Source organism: Vulpes lagopus, chromosome 12 (genome assembly GCF_018345385.1).
Source record: "Vulpes lagopus strain Blue_001 chromosome 12, ASM1834538v1, whole genome shotgun sequence".
In the NCBI taxonomy this organism is placed as follows: Eukaryota; Metazoa; Chordata; class Mammalia; order Carnivora; family Canidae; genus Vulpes; species Vulpes lagopus.
Window position 1 is genome coordinate 9,530,430 of NC_054835.1, and position 20,747 is coordinate 9,551,176.

The following is a 20,747-nucleotide window of genomic DNA, read 5'->3' on the forward strand; positions in this document are numbered from 1 at the left end:
CTCCCACCTTTTTTTTTTTTAAGATTTTATTTATTTACTCATGAGAGACACAGAGAGAGGCAGAGACACAGGCAGAGGGAGAAGCAGGCTCCCTGAGGGGAGCCCGATGCAGGACTCGATCCAGGACCTCAGAATCATGCCCTGTGCTGAAAGCAGACGCTCAACCTCTGAGCCACCCAGAGCCGCAGATTTTAGGCGCCTAAAATCTCCCAATTTTTAACTGTTGATGACAGTTTTGAAGTCTCTGAAGACTGCTGTGCAGGCCAAATCAAACAAAGCCAGAGGGGCATCTGGGTGGCTCAGTTGGCTGACTGTCCAACTCTTGATTTTGGTTCAGGTCATGATCTCAGGGTTGTGAGATCAACCCCGTCGGGCTCCATGCTGGGCTTGGAACCCATATAAGATTATCTCTCTTTCTCTTTCTGCCCTTCCTCTCCTAAACACACACACACACACACACACACACACACACTGACACACAAACAGACTTGAGGTTTGCCTTGAGATCCTGGGTAAGGGAGGTGTCTCTTCTTAATACTTTCATTTCTGCATTCCCTGGTCTGTGGGATAAGGTTACTGGGGAAGATTGGAACATTTCCTGGGAGCACTCGCCTTTCCAGAAGTGCAGTGAGAAAAGCTGTGGATCCTCCCCACCAGACACCAGCTCAGAAATTATTGTCCACAACTTCTTGGGACCTGGGGAGCTAAGACCCCTGGGGCTAAGTCTTAGGCCACAACACCTGTGGGTACTGGGCCCCAACACCCGTGGCCACTCCAGACCCACCAAACCAGAATGTCCTGTACAAGATCCCCCCATGACCCATGAGTGCATGCCAGGTTGCAAAACGCTGCTCTGTGCTTCCTTGGACTGTAAAAGACTCTGTGATTTCTAGTCTTGGGACCTACAGTAGACGTCATCCATTAAGCAGTTTCTACTGGTGTTTCCCCGAGGTGGGCTGAGGAACCCCTGTGTATCAGTTCCCTGGGGTCCTCTGTGACAAATTACCATGCTCTTGGTGGCTTAAAGCCACAGACACACATTCTCTAATAGTTCTGGAGACTAGAAGCTTGCAAGGTGATGGCAGAGCTGTGCTCCCTCTGGAGGATTTAGTGGAGAAACCCTCCCCACCTCTTCCACCTCCCACCAGCATGTTTGGCTTGTGGCAGCATCACTGTGCTGTCACCTCTGGTTTCCACACAGCCATTTCCTCTTCCCCCCGTGCCTCTCTTCGCTGTCTCCCATATGAAGACACTTGTCATTGGAGTTAGGTCTACCCTAAAAAGCATTTGCATAATTGTTAATCCCATTTCAAGATCTGTAACTGGACTACATCTGCAAAAGCCCCCCCCCTTTTTTTTTCCAAATAAGGTCATATTCACAGGTTCCAGGGGTTAGGATGGAAACAGCACTTTGAGGGCCACCCTTCAACCCCACACACCTGTATCAGAACTACTTCCTATATTTGCTTAGAAAAATGCGATTTCTTGGGCCCCCCTCCCACTTCCCAACTCAGAACCTCTGGGGGTTGGGCCCAGGTGATTCTTATGCACCCCCCAAAAAATCTGAGACTCTCTGTCCCAAGGAAACAAGGAAATGATCAGCTCAGACATGAGAGGTAGAAAAGCTGGCTGTTCGCCATCAAAAGGAAGGTCAGAAAGACATGATGGGGGGAAAGCAAATGAGCCTGTTTCACTGTTTCTTCTTCTTTTTCTCTTTTTGCTTAGGACGAAAATTTTCAAACATGCATTAAAGCATAGCAGACAATATAATAACATGCCCATGATCAACCTCCATCACACAGCTTCAACTGTTATCGATACACTCTGCCATCTGTTTTCACTTTATTTTACTGTATTTTATTTTATTTGGTGGACATTCCTTCTTAAAGCAAACTGCAAACAACCTATTATTCTACCCACAAGCCCTTTTATAAGCATCTCCAGCAGAGACACTTAAATACCTTCCAAACCTCGGCTAGTGTTCACTCAATCCTGGTTGCCGAAAAACAAACCTTCCCACTGATGGTTTGCTGGACTCGGGGTCTGAACAGGTCTGCAGACTACCTGGTGGGCGTGTTCCTTAGGTCTCTGTAATCTACCTCACTTCCTCCTCCTTCCTTCCCAAGTTCCTTCGTTTGCTGAAGTGCTTGAGTTACTTGTCCTGAAGAACATCTCACACTCGGGACTTGGCCCTTAGCATCCTCGCATGAGCGTGTAGCAAGCTCCCCATGCCCTGCACTCCCTGTGAAGCGTGGCAGGTGGGCCACAGCTTGCGAGTCCAACACAGGGGCACTAGCCACATGTGGCTCCAGAGCCCTTGAAGCATGGCTCAAGCCGCTGAGGAACTAGATTTACCATTTTATTTAATTTTGACTAATTTGAATTCAAACTTTGGAACTGAACCTTTTGAACACCCCATGAATATTTTAAAAGGATTATATGTTGGTGTGATAATATTTTGGATAGATTAGATCAATAAAATATGTTAGTAATGAGAGCGATAAAATATATTAGTAAAACTAATCCTGCCTGTTTCTTTTTCACATTGCAACTGGAAAAATTCTAGTTTTGTGGTGACTCGCATTCTATTTCTATTTGACAGTGCTTGTCTAGAAGTTTGATTACCTTAAGGGTCACTTTGGTTTCTTTTCCCAAAGAAATGGGTCATGTGGTCCAGCTGCTGCAGGCTGTCCCACCCACTGTAAAGCCCCCACCAGCTCTCCACCTAATGGCGTTAGCAGCCACTGCCGATTATGACCTCAATCCATTCTTTTCTTTTTAAGGTTTTATTTTATTTACTTATGAGAGACACAGAAAGGCAAAGACATAGGCAGAAGGAGAAGCCAACTCCCTGTGAGGAGCCTGATGTGGGACTCCATCCCAGGACCCCAGGATCAAGCCCTGAGCTGGAGGCAGATGCTCAACCACTGAGCCACCCAGGCGTCCTGATCTCAAACCATTCTTTCACTGGGAGCAGCATACCAGTGATTCCCTTCCCCTCGGCTCTGTCATTCCTCCTGCAATTATCAGCTCTGGTTCTTCTGTAAAGAACCTGTCCTTGTCACCTATCTGGTTACTCTGGGCTGGTCTCACCTGCCGCCCCCACTGCTCTGGGACAGAGACAATGATGGTACCCGCCTGACAGTGTTGCGAAGAGGTGGGGCATGCAACATGCTCTTCACAGGGTAGATGCTCTCCTAGCCCTGAGACCCTTGTCAAGGAGACCCAGAGTCAGAAACTAGAGGCCATAATTATTTTACTCCTGCAAAAGGAGAGAGACTCGGTGGAAAATGGGGCTCCATTGTGTACACAGCACAGGTGGGGACTTACAGCCTGGGAAGAGGGAGTGAGGGGTCAGGGAAGGACCCACAGAGGCAGGCCGATGCTTGCTGAACGGACCTGATAGGATTCTTGGTAGAGGCAGGCCAAGGTGATCAGATACCGAGGGAGAGATGGGATGGGGGGACTGACCTCACAGACTCTTGATGAAGACTGGCTTCAGCAGACCAAGGACGGGGCCCAAGGACAAGGTCTAGGTGAAAAGACGGCTCCAAGGAACCTGTCTAAAGTCTGATATCAGAGACAGTCTTTGTTACCATCTCCCAGAGCACAGCCCTAAAGGTCAGGTGGGCATCCTTGGTGGAGGGGACACCACTGGCCTTCCAAGACGTCAAGCCTCTGCACTTCCTCCCTGCAGGCCTTCCACCCCTTTCTTTGACCTACTGCAGCACCGCTACCAGCAGCTTTGGGTGCAGGAACAGAAGGCCACCCAGAAAGCCATTAAGCTGGAGAAGAAGCACAAGGTACATGTGTCCTCCACTCCAGAATGGCCGCCCTTTGGGGAGGGAGTGGTAGGAGGGGCTGGCCCGGCAAAGCTTTGAGATGAACATCGGTGCATGATTCTCACTGCGGGGGAATGGGGGTAGGAATCAAGCTACTCCGTGCTGTGCTAAAAGGGTCTTGGTGATGATCACGCCCAACCACTACTCAAGCTCCAAAAGTGGAAGATTCTGGCCCGGGTCCTGTGTGCCTCTGAGACAGGAGCAGGACCCAGTGTCCAACTCCCACCTGGGGACTCCTTCCATCAAAACTTCACATGAGTTTGCTCATCCAGAAATCTGATTCTAAACTAATCTGACCCAACCTTGACAGAAATATGCCCTGTATCATCTGTAAAGAAAAGGCTAATAAGGCAGGATCACACATTTTGGGGGTGCCTGGGTGGCTCAGTTGGTGAAGTGTCTGCCTTCAGCTCAGGTCATGATCCCAGGGTTCTGGGACCAGCCCTACATCAGGCTTCCTACTCAGCAGGGAGTCTGCTTAAGCTTCTCTTTCTCCCTCTCCCTTTGCCCCTACCCTTGCTCGTGCTTACTCTCTCTCTCTCTCTCTTTCTCTCTCTCTCTCAAATAAAGAAATAAAATATTAAAAAAAGGGACGCCTGGGGGGCTCAGTGGTTGAGTGTCTGCTTTCAGCTCAGGGCAATATCCTGGGGTCCCAGGATCGAGTCTTGCATCAGGCTCCCTGCAGGGAGCCTGCCTCTCCCTCTGCCTGTGTCTCTGCCTCTCTTTGTGTGTCTCTCATAAATAAATAAATAAAATCTTTAAAAAATTTAAAAACCACATTCTGTTATACTTTAGGAGTACATTTTGTTTCAAATTAATGATGAGGCCACATACTAAACCCATTCTGTACATCACGTACATCATTTCAGTGATGTTTGACAAAAGCCCCAGGAGTGGGTATTATTCCTGTTTCCTGGGCATGGAAACTGAGCCTCAGAGAGGCAGCACCTGCACAGGGAAATTGAAGCTGAGGACAGAACCATGTCCTCATACTGCCACTTGCTAATTAATAGTGTGAGTTGTAGTCGATCCAAACAGGTGGATGTAGTGCTACACAGATTCCATGAGAAGCATGATTGTAGCGTGTCCGGTGGGTGCAGCAATCCATCCAGGGCTGTCCCTATGTCGTGCTCCATACAGGGAGCTGGGCTGAGCATGCACCTGTGTTCCTGCACTCTTATTTCCTGAACACCCCAGCAGGCCAAGATCTCATCAGGGCAGGGCGGTTGTTCCGTTTTCATATGGTCAAACTCATGCTCAGAGGGATTAAGTGACTGGCCAAAGGCATCAGAGCCAGGCCTGGACTTGAGTGTGTGCAGCCCCAGAGTCTCCACTCTTCTTCTTCTTTTATTTTAATTTATTTTTAAAAATTTATTTATTCATGAGAGACACAGAGAGAGAGGCAGAAACACAGGCAGAGGGAGAAGCAGGCTCCACACAAGGAGCCCAATGCGGGACTCGACCCCGGGAATCCAGGATCACACCCTGAGCCAAAGGCAGACGCTCAACCACTGAGCCACCCAGGTGTCCCATCTCCACTCTTCCTAATGGCAAGGTCCCACTTATGCTGGTTATGGGACAGCCTGGAGTTCAGCAACAGGGCAAAGATGTTCTAGAACAAAATTGGAGAGCGGAAGAGTCTTACTAAGGGTCCTGGTGCCTTCAGGACAGGCCAGGAGTGGCACTGATGGGCACAGGGTGTCAGTCTCCCCAGGCCCATGGCCGGCGGCCAAGGCCCCTCCCGCTGTTCTTGGCATCGATAGAGCGCGAGACACCAGCTCATTAAAAAGCAGAGTGTTGTAATAACATTTTAAAAGCAGCCCATGACTAGTTTATTCGTTAATGGCTCAAGAAAGAGTCAACTTACTATGGTAACGACCAGTTTCAGAGGGAGCACTGCCATTACAAACTGCTTTATAGCTCCAATTTGGTCGTGTTTTTTAATTAGCGGCAATTTCACGGCAACTCAGAGTGTCGCAAATCCATGGAAAACCGGGCTCCCGAGGACACATCTTCTGACTCTAGAGACAACTGTGGCCAGTGCCCCTCCTTGTTCAGCAGAGCACTCTACTGTGATGTTCCCAAGCACTGGTTGGGAACTGGGGCCAGCTCCAGGTGTGACTTCGAGTGAGCCACCAACTTGGGAATCTCAGTTCCCTCATTGGGGAAAAAAATGGGTCAGACTAAATGAGGCTCCTCCCCCCCCCATGCTGTCCCCAGCACATAGTAGGCCCTCAGAAACCACTTGTGGAACCAACCCCAGGGTTCTCTTCCTGTTCCAAGATTCTCTGTGGCTGTACATTGTCTAACAAACAGCTAATGGACACCCAGACCCACAAACACTGGGGCTGAGGTTAATAAGATGACTGGTCTACAAGGCCAAGTTGCCACCATCCAAGGGGAAGCCTGTATCTCCAGCTGCTAAGATGTCCTGGGTTTTTTATGGTGATGCCCTCAAGTGAAATTGCGGGCAACAGCTTCCATGTAGTGAGTCATCATCTTGGGTCCTTCTGCTCAAAGCTGAATCCAGCAAATCCTACGGTAACCAACCCTGTCAGGCATCAGTGACCACTTCCAGCAGGGAGCCCCACCTCCATTTAGAAAGGGGAAATGAGGTGCTTGTATCCCTCTGATTCTGAAGGCCAGCTTGGTAACTCCCGGCCAGATAGCATCTCTGGTTTGCAGATAGTTTCCAAACTGTTCTAGGAGACAGAGAAGACAGCTAACCCAAAGGGCTTCTAAGTTATCCAGAGATACATTCAATAAAATTAACTTAGGGACACCTGGGTGACTCAGCAGTTGAGTGTCTGCCTTCAGCTCAGGGCGTGATCCCAGAGTCCTGGGATCAAGTCCCGTATCGGGCTCCCTGCATGGAACCTGCTCCTCCCTCTGCCTGTGTCTCTGCCTCTCTCTCTGTGTGTTTTTCATGAATAAATAAATAAAATCTTTTTAAAAATTAATTAAATTAAATTAATGTAAATGGGGGTGCCTGGGTGGCTCAGTGGATTAAGCTTCTACCTTTGGCTCAGGTCATGATCCCAGGGTCCTGGGACCAAGCTCCGAATCAGGCTCTCTGCTCAGCGGGATTCAGTGGGGTGGTGGCATCTTCAGCTACATTTGGGTCAGTTTTTATTGTCAGCTCCTCCTTTTGTGTGCCTCCCGTCACAGCAGCAGCCCTCCTGGGAGAGCGCTGGAAGTTTATCAAGCCCTGCCCTCTGAAGGAGAGACGAAGCACAGCCCCAGTAGAACCCAGGGCAGATACAGATTTTGAGAGACCTGAGACTTCCACACGTTGGAGGTCCTATTTAAGGGGAGTGGGACAGGGGCGCCTGAGTAGCATTTGCCTTTGGCTTAGGTCATGATCCCGGGGTCCTGGGATCGAGCCCCATGTCTGGCTCCCTGCTCAGCAGAGTCTGCTTCTCTCTCTCCCTCCACCTCTCCCCATGCTTGTGCACTCTCTCGCTCTCTCTCTCAAATAAATAAAGAAAATCTTTTTCTTTTCTTTTCTTTTCTTTTCTTTTTTAATAAAATCTTTTTTTAAAAAAGGGGGGCAGAGTGGGACATACGGGTTCTAGTTATGGAATGAATTAGTCCCAGGGAATAGTCAATGGGACTGTGCCCGTGGCGAGTACCTCATAACCTATAGAGTTGTCGAGTCGCTATGTTGTCCACCCGAAACTAATATAACATAGTGTGTGAGCTATACTTCAATTTAAAAAAAGAAAGGAGAAAGTACATAAAACGTATTACCATTACAAATTTTAGAGAAACAGAGCCCATGAATAGGACCCCCCCAGGACCTTAGGAGGGACCCTGTGCCATGAGGATCCCCCAAAGCTCAAGCTGTATCAGATCATGGGAAATTTATGTCTAGAGCCAAACCAGAAACCAGAGCAACATGCTTGCAACAGCGGGTGGTCCCACGCCTTAGTCCACTGAGCAGTGTGGCCAGGGAAGCAGGTGCAGTGAAATCAGACTCAGAGAAGGGCTGGAGCCAGGAGGAATGTGACCCCTGGGTCTGCAGCACCAGGAATCCCAAACCTCTGCCCTCACCTCCCTTCGTCATAGCTTGGGCTCCTCCAGGCAGCCAGGAAACCACCTCAGCTCTTCATTTCTCTGGCCTGCAGGTGATCCTGGGGAAGCTGTATGAGACCCGGAGCAGTCAGCTGAGAAAGTACAAGCCGCCAGTGAAACTGGATGCCCTCTGGCATATGCCTCATTTCCAGAAGGTCAGTCTCGCCTCCAAATGCCCCTTCCCACACCTAAGGTGGATGCCTCTCACTTTGCCTGGTCTATCTGTCCTCTAGACAGTGAAATTCTGTGGCCTTCTACCCACTGGTTGGCATAATAATAGATACTATATTATTGCTGCAGTATCTTATATTATCTTACTGATTCTTCCTACTTACTGATGTGGGGGCTACTGCCATCCTCATTCCCCAGATGGGGAGCATGGCCAATGCTGGCTTAAGTGGTGGCCCTTTGCTGAACTTGGGCCACTGACCACAGAGACTGGTTGTCTGACTACTGCAGTGGACACTGTCTGTGCCAAACCACCCCCCTCCACTGATGGGGTCATGGGTGCACCACATCCCGCACTGGGGATTTGACCAGCGCTAAACCTCCTTGCAGGATGGCATTCCTGGAGCAAGGGGAGCAAATGTCTACTAGAGGCTGACATAAAGGGATAGCACACACCCAGAGTGATCTTAGCACCCACCGTGCCTCAGCCTCAGAACTGAACTGGTGCTCGTTAGGCCACGTACCCCTGTCCCACCCAGAGTGGGATCATCTTCAGGGCCTTTTAGTAGGGGAAGAGCAGTGTGAGAGCAAGGTGCGATGTCCAGAGGAGGGGAACTGGGAGACTTGGAGACAGCAGCTTCTGAGTGGGAGGGGAGCCGCACATTCCCAAGTCGGGCCCAGCGAGTCTTTCTAGGGGCCACAGGGACACGTCTGGCCCCAGGAAGACAGCTGGACAAAGCAGCGTTCCTGGCCAGCCCAGCCCACCCGTGGTATTGAGTTAAACTGCAATTTGGACAAAGAAGGGGCCAGTGCCTTCCTGAGCCTAATGCAATCGAACAAGCTGCCGAGCTTCATGGAGAAGCCTGCTTGCCCCCCGATGTGGCCTCTTGCATCCTGCCCAAGTGGCCTTTGTCAGCATATGTCAGTGACCATTCACCTGGCGCCCGTCAGCCCGTATCACCCTGCACATGAACGTGACCGGGCACTGAGCAGGGCACCAGGAGTCCCTGCCCACGTCGCTTTGTTGCTCCTCCACCCTGGCCTGGTGGTATGGCTCGGTTCTGGTTTCTCTGTCTCCCCCAATTTCCTGCCTGTTTAACCACCTTCCTCCCCCCACTCCTCTCTCCACAGCCTCCTTCCGGGCCCCTCCTCTGCAGTCTTCCCTCCTTTGCTCTTTTTACTCTGATTTTTTTCTCTGATTTTCCCTGGGAGGCTGCCCAGGGAGGGATGGGGACCCAGCACTCTCTGAGCACCAGAGGCCCTCTGCAGCACTCTGCTCTACAGTGTCACCTCCACCCCTCAGCCCCGATTTAGAAGCCACTGAGTCACTGAGGCAGTGGACAAAGGAGGGATCAGGGGGGCTTGGGCCAGTGGAGCAAGGAAAGGGCCCCTACCCTGATGCCCCCGGATCAGGAGAGCATGTCCCCCAATCTGATGTCCCCACGGTGGCTGGCCCAGAGTCCGACATGAACCAATCAGCTTCTATTTTCAAAAGTGGGGCTTTGACTCAGCTGTGCCTGAGTTCTTCTATTCTAGACTGCTGTTATTGAAACACGGTCAGGAGCAACAGGAGGTAGCCTGTACATGCCACCCTGTGATTGGGTGCCAGGCATTGTGCTAAGTCATCTCTGTATATTATTAGGCTTCATGTTCAGAACGAGTTCCCCCCACTGTTTCGTGGTATGGGGGTGGGCAGAGTGCGCTGTCCTCCTCCAGTGAGAGGGGTGGTGGGCCTGGAAGTCTGGTTCCTCTGACCATTGGCCCCAAGCTCCAACACCCTGCACATGGTGCCATAGAAACAATGAGAAAGAATAAACATGCAGGCCCCAGGATTCATAGGACACTTTTCATCTTTCTGGGGATGTTTGCGGGTTCCTCTCCAGGACTCTCAGAGCAAGGCTTGTCTCTGGGCGCCACTGTGTGCAGCCTGGCAGAGACCCTAGCCACCTCCCCCACAAATGATGGCTTTATGAATACAACACTTAGCCCCCTACTTTTAGGAAACACTACCAACAGGATGTGTTCATTACTCTCACTGTGCACCCAGCACTAGTCACGCATGGTTTTGTAGACAGGATGTCCCCATTCAACTGGCGTGGAACCTGAGGGTCAGCTGAAGGGACATGCCCTGTAGGAAAGGGTCCCAGATTCCATCCAGGGCCGCAGAAGCCCAGGGCCTCCTGAGGATCCTACCCTCACTTCCTGCTGCACCCTGGCAGGTGCCTCTGCAGCATCTCCGGGCTCCTCTCTCCCCTTCACAGTGTGCGTCCTCATTGCAATTAATTAGTTAAGTGGGCAATTAGTTGTCCATCTTCCCCAGCAAAACGGGAGCCCCCAAGGTCCATGCCTGTTGTCCTTGGACCCTCATGGTGTCCCCAGAGCCCCGCACCCAGTGAGTGGTCAGTGAATGTCTCTGGGAAGAATGAATGAAGGGGGAGATGGAATGAATGAATGAATGAATGAATGAATGAATGAGCGGTACAGCCCAGGACGGGGGACGAATTACCAAGCCTTTCACCGAGCTGCTGACAGCCCTCTCCCAACCTGAGCATCCTGGTGCCCCCACCCTGGCCACCCCCACCGGGTCCAGGCTCAGGAGGGCCAGCGCGGACGGGGGCCGTGGGGGGCTACGCGGCATTCTGCACGAAGCCCCAGGAGGGTCTTTGTCTGTGCCTCGTGTCTGTGTTGAGCCGTCGCCCCCCCAAGCCCCCCCCAGACCCATTATGAAAGGGAAAAGCGCTCCCAAAAAAGTTGAACCTGTCACAGTGATGGATAACCTAAATGGACTCTCCCCGCTCGCGAACAGATGTCGCCGCTGAACCCTGTCAGAAATAATTAAACACCTCTCACGTGGAAAAGCAGCAGGCAGGGGCGGGTGGCCCGCTCCTTGCGCGGGTGGACGCCGGGCGAGCTGGCTTCCTGCACCTCGGCCCCCCCTCTAGGGGACCAACCCCAGCCACCAGGGGCCACCCAGAGCCGGCCACCTGCGGCACCACGCAGGCGGAGGTGAAGAAGCACCCCGTGGGCGGCCGGCGCTGTCAGCTGCAGGGCTGCCCGGGGCTCCGGCGCCCGTTCTGGTCTGTGCCACCAGCCACCGGCACGGATGGCCCTGTCCCAGAGACTGGGTAGGCGAAGAGGCTCTCTGGGCCTCAGTTTCCTCCTCTGGAAGTGAGCGCTAGCACAGTTCTTAAGGGCGTCCGCCAACCTAAGGCCTCGTGATCCCAGGGTTCACTGATCAAGGAGCCCTGCGGGAGGGGGCTTGGTGGCTCCCGGAGGTAGCAGATCCCCAACCCGGAGGGAGCTGTCAGGGGAAACTGCTGGGACCTTTTCCCTCAAGCTCCCATTTGGGGGACGGGATGTGAGCTCACCGCCTCCTGTCCCTGAGTGAAGGCACTGCTGGGCTTGCAGCCGGCACCCTCTGTACCCAGTGGCAACAGGGCTCATGCCCTTCGCGATGCGCCCGGGGGATGGGGGGGCAGCCAGCGGGGAGGGACCCCGCGAGCTATGTCTGGGTGTGCATGTGACTCGGGGCAACCCTGCCACTCCCTGCCTGTCACGTGGCTTTACCCATCCAAGACCCCGTTCCCTCTTCTGAAGATGAGGGTGGCAGAAGGATTCGATGTATACATGCAGCAGGGCACCTGGACTCTATTAATGTGCCAATAAATGGTATCTGCCCTGGGGAAGGTCCTGGTGGTCATTCATTCACTCACTCATTCATTCACAAATCTTGTTGAGCATCTTTGCACCAGACCGGGTTCTCAGTCCCTCCTGAATTTACAAGTGCTCTGCGCTGCTGGCCGTGCTCGGTTTCCCGCACTGGCTGCTGGTGACTGGCAAGAGGAGAAGTGAGTACATGGACAGAGGGGTGCACAGCTAGATGGGGAGGTTTGGAGCAGCTCCACTCCCTGGTGTCCAGGGTTCAAAGCCTGAAATGGTGGGGAGACCCCAACCTCAGCTGGCAGCTGTGAGCTGGGGACTGGGGGGCAACGTGAGTAACCATACCCCCATCAACATCATCCTGGTACTGGCTGGCCCACCCTGCTCACCTGCCTTTCTGCAGAAACCTGCTCAGGTTTTCCAGGCAGGGCCCGGAATCCAGGCTTGCCTGTTGGGAGGGGGGATTATTAATAGTGCTACCTTCTGCTCTCAAGAGTGACCTAGTCTGAACCCGCACATCGTGTGGCCGCCTGATATTAAGCCAGGAAAAGCAGACGGTTTATCCTTCTTTACAAAGATTGCCAGTGATAATAGCCCAGAGACAGATATCCAGGGGGAGTGCTCCCAAGTATTTATGGCTACACCCCCACAACCGTGTCAGCCCGGACGTGCCAGTAGAGGCAGCTTCCCTATGACTTGAAGGATCCTATACTGACATCACATAGATAACATATAATCCTGTGAAATAGTATACAGCCACTGAAAATAATTTTTATAGTCCCCTTATTGACATGTTCCTAACACATTACTGGGGAAAGAACGTGTGCTGTGTGGTGCCATTGGCATGGAGGCCCACACACCTGCACAGGTGTCTGTCCAGAGGGAGGGGTCCCCAGGTGGCAGCAGCAGTGACCTCTGGAGTGGGGTGAGGCTGAATTTTACTTTCTCTGCTTCTCTTTTCTGCATCGTTTGAATTTTTACAGTGAGTACATGACTTTTACAAAACCAATAAGGCTATATTTAAAAAAAAACAACACAGATTTGAAAGGTGGGGAGGCTATGTCCTTCCTCCAGTGCTCGTCCCAGGGCTCAAGACCCCTTCCGCCCAGTCCCTCCTGAACTCACAAGTGCTCTGCGCTGCTGGCCATGCTCGGTTTCCACCCTGGGTTTCCATCAGGCACCGAGATCAGAGGCCAGTGCTCTCCCCCAGCAGTGAAGGCAGCTGACTCCCTGAGTCTGGTTCTCCTTGGCCAAGTCTATGCTATAATTGGAGATCCCCAGCCCATTTTAGAGAGAGGTTTGCCCAAGCATCTCGAGGTCACCTCTCGCAACCGAATACTGTGCCTCTCTCCTGACAGACCTGTCTGTCCTCCCCAGTGCCAATACCCACTGACATTACATAGTCATTCAGTCACTAAAGTATGAACAAATTGACTATATTTTCATTTGGCTTTTGGTTTCAGCCCCACTGCTTTAGAATAATGGCCGAAGCTATTAAACTAACAGTTTGATTTACAAGCTCTTGTGCTCTGAATGCTGGGATCAGACTCCTCTCTTTGTGGAAGACTAACCCTGCCTTGGGTCTCCTGGGCCCCTAGCTCCCTAATAGAACCGGAGATGGAGACGGCAGGAAAAAAATCAGCAGTCAGCCAAGCAGTGACACCCAGAGATGCAGCTGATTAGTGAAAGCTGCTGAATCTAAGAAAAGGATTTTCTTCCCCACCTTTAAGCTCCCTTACAAATCATAGCCGGCTGGAAAGTTAACTCTCTGTTAAACCCCCAGAGCGGGCTCTGAGCCCGTCCACCCAGCTGCTGCCACCTCTCCAAAGGGCTCCAAAGGGCCAACAAAATATGAGCCCTTCCCCGGACAGATGTGTCCAGCCCCAAAGTCACTCCTTCCAAGCCTGGAAAGGACAGATGCCAGATCTACTGCCCCTCCCTGAGGTCCCCGCACCAGTGATGTATTTTAAGAATCCTGTCGCTCTGCTGCATTGAAATAAGAATCAGCCCATGTTGCTGCGTAGGGCACTGAGCACAGGGATGGAATGTGTCACACGCAGAAACAGGGCAATAGGGAGAGTGATTCAGAGGTCCTGATGCAGTTGACATTTCTTCCCTAAATACAGATGCCCCCATTATAAATCAGATCAGTATGCAGAAGAGGTGCCTTGCTGGAGAGATGAAAGCGGGGGCCTAATTGGTTTACATAATCTTGGCACCTTGGAGGGACAGAATTTTTAGGCACCTGCTCGTGAGGTGACATTGCTGCTCAGTACTGGCAAGTCACAAAGAGCCAGAGCTGAAGCTCTGGGGACAAGAACAAGACAAAAGTGGTGGTGGGAGGTGGGGGGATGGCAGCAAAGTTTCTGGAACAGTGGGGACGAGTATGTGTTCCCAGGTCACGGAGGGACAGGTCAGGCATCTATGTTGGGACCCAGAGAAATGGGAGTTTGCACTTCTTACTGGGGACCCCCGGCCTGACTGTCCCCTTAATATTTCCAGTGCCTCAGAACTGTCAGTTCACGACAGAACACTCTTCTCCCGAGCAGGGGACAAAACCACTTCTAATTTGGTGTTGAAAATCAACCAGAAAAGAGACAAGACAGTTTGTTTGGCATCAGGCATATATTTCTAACCTCTAAATGTAGCAAAACTCTCACTTTGAATTTGGAGTTGATGGGGCTCTGGTGGCCCCCAGTTTCTTCTTCCATCCCATCCCCAAGAGACCAATTCTTGGTCATCTGAAGGGGATCTCCCAGCTTGAGCAGAACTTGGGGCTAAGCTCCATTGCACGCGTCTCCACGCACCCGCTTCTGTCACCAGGCACCCACGCAGCCACCATGACAGGACCCAGAGCCACCTAGCATGTGGCCAGCAGGAGGTTCCAGTGATAAACAACCGGAGGTGATTTGCTTCGGTACACTGAGCTTTGTCAAAAGTGCGGGGCAGGACGATCCAAGAGGCTGGTGTGCTTGTATCTGAAAGCCGCACGCAAGAAACACGGCCTCCCTGATGTCCTTCAGAGATGCAAAGGTGTTGGGGAGAAAGTAAGAGGATGGGAGTGTTTCCTGGCCTCTTCCCTTCCTCCACTCAGAGAGGTCCTGGGCAGTGATGCATTAGAGCCCACAAAGGAATGTGAGCAGTGTGACCTGAGTCCAGCAGCTGGACAAGCAAGAGGGAAGCATGCCCAAGAAGTTCCTCAGAGGCAGTGTTCCCAACGGCAGTGACAGTGACAACACTCAGAGCTCACGCGTCCAGAGCACCTCGTAGGTGCTTTGAGGAGCACTCTCATGTGGCAATGCTCCCCCTCACTCTCCATGGCCAAGAAGAGCCGTGCTGTCTCAGAGATGAAGGCACTGTGGTGGGAGGCCTCAAGTTATGTGCCCCGGTGAGTGGGGGCTTGGGCCCCCTGGCAGGCTGCCCCAGGCCTCAGGCCTTGGTAGAGCTGATAAATACTACAGATCTGAAACTGAGGTCAGGGGCCAGTCGGGGGCTAAATACAGGGCCTGGGAAGGAGAGTGAAGGGCAGTCAGGAACTTGAGTTTTATAGGTGTCCAGAGGGTCGTGGCCAGCCCTGCTCTTGGCTGATTTAAGCCCTTGCAATAAACAAAATTTCCCACTGCCCTGAAAGCCTTTAGACCTTGATAAAGCCCCCGAGCATCTTTTAAATTGCAATTTGGCCCCAAGGCCAAAAAGGAAAAAGGTCATTGATCACAGGCCTGCTGCATGAAAAGGTGGGCATTGGGGGGAGGGCTGAGCCTGTGGGCTCGTCTGCCTCACGCAGGCCTCTGCACCTGCACCCATAGCATGGGGACACATAAAGTGCCCGGCGTGGGCCTGGCCAAGGGATGGTCATGGAGCAACACAATCTCTGTGTTGGATGGGGCTTTGGCGTCTGCTCCTACAGATGCACAGGTCTCAGACTTGTCTGTGTCTGGGTCCCCTGAGGAGAGCTTTAAAATGCAGATTCTAGGTGCCTGGGTGGGGCTCAGTTGGTTGAGCATCTGACTCTTGATTTCAGCTCAGGTCATGATCTCAGGGTCATGAGATCGAACCCCAAGATGGGCTGAACGCTGAGTGTGGAATCTGCTTGGGATTCTCTCTCCCTCTGCCCCCCCCCCCCCCAGCTCTCTCTCTCACTCTCTCTCTCTCTGTCTCTCTCTCTTAAAAAAATGCAGATTCCAGAGCCCCTCCCAGGATCCAGGCTTGTGGGTCTGGGGTAGCCGCCAAGCATGCATTTTCAGCATGCAGAGCCTGGAGTTCCCTGGTCATTGTCACCCACTCTGCACAGGGATGCTTAAAGCATATATCTACCGTGGCATGTGGGCGCACTTCCATATGTTTGTTCTGAAGTATGCTGGGGCCTTCCAAAGGAAACGCCTGCAGGAGGCAGGCTCTCATCTGTTAAACAGCCCTGAGGATTATGAACTTCTGTCTTAATCTGTTCAGGCTGCTGTAACAAAATACCATAGACTGGGTGGCTTACATAGCAGACATTGACTTCTTAGTTCTGATGGCTGCATGTCTGAGATCAGGGACCGGCATGGTGGGGTTCTGGTGAGACTCTCCCTGGCTTGCAGGAGGCACCTTCCCGCTGTGGCTTCTCATGACAGGGAAAGAGAAAGTGGGCTCTGCAGTGCCTCTTCTTATAAGGGCACTAATCCCATTGTGGGGGCCGCCCTCATGACCTCGTCTGAGCCCAGTTACTTCCTAAAGCCGTACCCTACATGCCATCACACTGAGGGGCAAGACTTCAATGTAGGAATGTTCAGGGGCAGCCACTTCTTTCTCAAGTTCAGCTGAAATCCACCTCCTTTCACAGAATCACCTGCCCCCCCTTTTGTCTGCCAGTACACTCTCTGCATGGATGCCTAGGCTCTTGACAGTTCCTCCGGGTACAGAGCTCTGAATGCCAGAGGTGGGGTGCTATGAGGCAGTGACAGTGGACTGCCCAGGTGCCATGACCTCTGCCACTTGGTGTTGTATTCTCTACCTATATCTACAGTCATAAAGATTTGTCAACTTGGGGCACTTGGGTGGCTCAATCGATAGGCATCTGACTCTTGGTTTTGGCTCAAGTCATGATCTCAGGGTCATGAGATTGAGCCCTATTCGTGGAGCTCCGTGCTCAGCTCAGCATCTCCTTGTGATTCTCTCCCTCTCCCTCTGCTTCTCCCTCCACTCACATTCTCTGTCTCTGAAAGAAAGAAAGTCTTAAAAAAAAAAAAAAAGATTTGTCAGCCTTTCTACATATTTGTGAGTGAGGCTGTGGTTGAAGATGTCTGTCAGTGTCACTTGAATCATTTAATACAAGAATCTATGTGAATATGCCCTGCTTGGGGGCAATCTCAGAAAAACATCACAGTCAGATTTATATCTGGTAATAATAGTAATAATAGTAGCAGCCACCATGTCTCGAATGCTTACTCTGTGTGCCAAGAACTGTCCAGGAGCTTGGCAATGACCCCATGGGATGGAGAATGTGACTCTACATTTTCTTCAGAAAGTCTCTGCTTTATACAACTCTTAAATACTTAATTTCACATCATGCACAATTCATTAGGCCTCTTAAAATCATTTGGTTAGAGACAAGAGACAGTGAAGAAAATAAAGTATCTTTTCTACTCAGCAAAGCAGATGGAGAGGATGTTAAGGATGCCCGTATCTTGGATGCATTTCTAATGGCTGTTACTCTATCTCAGCTCCTAACCCATGCAACAGCCCATCTATCTGTGCATCCGTCTGTCTGTTCATCCATCCATTCATCCATCTTCCCCTCTGTCTACCCACTCATCATTCTGTCCATCTATCCATCCACCTGCCCGTCTATCTGTCCATCCATCCATTTGTCTGTCCATCTGTCCATGTGTCCATCCATCCATCCTTCCACCCATCCATCTATTCATCCACATAGTCATCTAGCCAAGATTTGTTTAGTTCTACAGAGTGCCCCTAGCAGTCGAGTAACCCCTGTAACTTGAGTTACTTATCTGTCGCTATTTCCCTGGAACAGTGTCCAGAATGTGGCATAACATCCTCACTGTCTAGCTAAGGACACTTAGCTCCATTCTTATTTCTGAACTGACAGTGTCAGCCTTGTCAACCACAGAAAGGGTCTGTTTCTTCTTAAGAGTTACCCTCCTCGCAAATTCTTCATGCTCATTATTTCAATAAGGAAAAAGGGAAAGACACCAAACCTCACCATGAGTGCCCCAATGCAATGGGCCGTGGACACCAAACATCTGAGTGTGTCCCCAGCTTCCCTGGCAGAAGCACAGGAGTTGTTCAACAGCCGATATGAATAAGCGATAAGGCACCAACGGGCACTGTACGGATGGCTCAGCAAAGGACTTAATTTGCAACCAAGCACAAAATCAAAGACTCTGTAAACCGAGGAACTGTGCGCCCGGATAACCACCTTGCGCTACCTGAGAAAGCAGTGTCAGGTAAATTTCCAGAGAAAGTAATTAAGGAATCCCCATTGTCTAAAAGCAACCGCAAAATTTGGAGCTCTGGAATTTGATGCTCGCTGGGGATCTGGTATCTCCTCCCAGCCTGATCCTTCATCAAAATGAACAGCGGAGGTGTATGAGGGGATCGGCTGGTGTGTCTCCCCCTCACTCTCCCAAAGACGCCCCTCCAGCCCCTCATGCTCCTGCAAGCGTTGTCTTGTTGGACGAGCAGTAGGCAGCAAATGAGGTCACTGCTTGTGGGACGGGGGTGAGATTAATATACAAATCTGTAGACCTCTCTGAGATCTGCGAGCGCCAATTAATATTTATCAAGTACCCATGGCGTTCGTGATACCAGGCATCAACATGCAGCACATACAGTCCCTGGCATCAGGGAGTCTACACTCGGATTCAAAAGCTACACACAGATAGATGCTCCACGTGCTTGGAGGCCCCCACCCTGGTGGGAGAGCCCACTGCGAGTCTGCGTTAATATTTATAGCAGGTGGCCTCTTCCGACGGAGATGATGTAGAATTGTCGGCCAGGCACAGCACCATGGCCTCCGTTGGGGGAGCGCTACGGAGACGCCAGCCCAAGTGGCCTCCACTCGGGGGCGTCCGTTCAAAAACTCCTCGAAGGGCCTCAGCAACACACCTCTTTCATTTAATTCCCTCCTTGGCTCTTCCTTGAGCTTAAAATCAAAGACAGGGTCCTGCTGTCCACGGAAGATCAGCCTACCATGACCTCCCAGGTCCCATTCTTAGATGTTTCTGAGTGGGGAGGGTGGGCTAAGCACCCCGACGGACCATCCCGTCTCCCATTGGCAGATGGACGCCTGACGGCCACCTCTCTAAAGAATAGCACCGAGCAGACTCCCATCATCTGGGCTCTGAAAAGAAAAGGGGGCCCCCCCTCCCCGGCAGCTCTGCCTGTCACGGCATTTGTTGACAACCCCATTGAAAACAGCCTCTACCGCCGCTGTGAAGGCTCGTTCTGTCTCCCATTCACTCCTTGCTCAGACAGTTTTTGAAAGGCGAAGAGTCTGGAAGGCACACTACCCACCCCCATCCCCCGCCTCTGGCCCGTCACGGAGGGAGAGAGGCGTCAGCCTGGGTGAGCAGGGCTGACGAGCCTCCTCACCTGGCCCCACGGTGCACCGCCTCCAATTAAATCAAAATGGCTTGTTTTTAATGGTCTTTTACACTGACAAGTGGGCGATCATTTCGGGCCCACTAGCTGTCAGGGAGCGGAGGCAAATCCTCGGTTGATAATGCCCAATGCTTCCAATTAGGAGCCGAGGCCGCTCCTGGCGCGCTAACGATTCCCCAGCCGCCCCCTAGGCCCCTTTGGCGCTGGTGTTTCTTCTTGCCTCCTCCGCCGCAAATTACTGACACAAAACGGAAGGCCCCTCGTCTCCTCTGCCACGCCAGGCCGGGCCCTGTTGGGCTTAATGAGCCGATGGAAGTTTCGTGGCTCCGGCGCTAAATTCTTTTCTTGTTTGACAGCTGCTCGGCTAAGGCGAGTGTTGACCTTATAAAAGATTTAGTGTTTCTCATTATTTTCTGTCAAGCTTCACAAGTGATGGCTCTGCGGTTATCATTTGCATCCTGGATGTGTGTGTGTGTGTGTGTGTGTGTGCACGTGCACACACGTGCTGGATGGGGGCTCCGGGGTGGAAACGGGGAACGGGATGGGGTCCTTCTCTTCCTGCCTCACATCTGGCTCTCACACAACAGCTTCCAGTGTGACATTCTTCTTGGGCTGAGCTGTTTCAAAAAGGAGCTGAGAGGCAGAGCCCAGATGATGGATGGTTCCAACGAAGGCATCCAGGGCTCCCGGATGGAGCCTCCGTGGAGGCTCCCTGAGACTGGCTGACCCCAACAGCCCAGACACGCTGGGCAAGAGGAGGATGGGAGTCAGGAGTCACTGCTGGGGACAGTCTTTGGGCCACACTTTGTTTTGTTAAGTTTATTTAAGCAAACAGCACGGCTGACATGGGGCTCAAACTCACAACCCCAAGATCAAAAGCTGTATGCTCTACTGCGTCAGCGGGGCACCCCACGTACTTCGGATTTCATTGGAAGGGACTCCTGCTTAAAGCCATTGCCCGCCAGCTTCCTCCCCCTGCTTTGCATCCTACATAAGGATGTGGTTTTTAAAAGCAGAACCACTGAAAAAAAAGTGGCACATGTTATCCCCCATGACATGACAACAGCAGCACTGGTCAGATCTCACTCTGTTTCTGTGTCGCTGCTGCTTTGGGGCCACTACACATTAACAAGACTCCAGGCGGTCCATGCTGGCTTCTTTGCCAGCCTCCAGCTGGCCTCCCCACTTCATCCCTTTTCTATCTCCATGCCCTCCCCTCGCTCATGGACCCACTGGCCATCCCAGGTAAGGGTGACCCAAGGGGACTTGAAGAAGGAGACAGAGTTAAGGGCAGATGAGCCGATGGATGTCTTCTTCTCCTGGGGGTTTGAGTCTTTATTCGTCTCCAATAGAAGAGACTCTTGTCATCTCTTAGAGCAAAAACATGGTACCTTCTCTCTC

At 51.8% G+C, this 20,747-nt stretch overlaps 1 protein-coding gene across 1 annotated transcript in view; it reads left to right on the top strand.

The window, feature by feature from the left end:
• The window catches only part of CFAP77 (cilia and flagella associated protein 77), a 133,114-nt gene that overhangs the window by 99,913 nt on the left and 12,454 nt on the right, over nucleotides 1–20,747 (top strand). Inside the window, exons 4-5 of the mRNA XM_041726762.1 lie at nucleotides 3,698–3,803; nucleotides 7,970–8,071. Of these exons, the coding sequence (XP_041582696.1) occupies nucleotides 3,698–3,803; nucleotides 7,970–8,071 (208 nt within the window). The remainder of the gene's footprint in view (nucleotides 1–3,697; nucleotides 3,804–7,969; nucleotides 8,072–20,747) is intronic.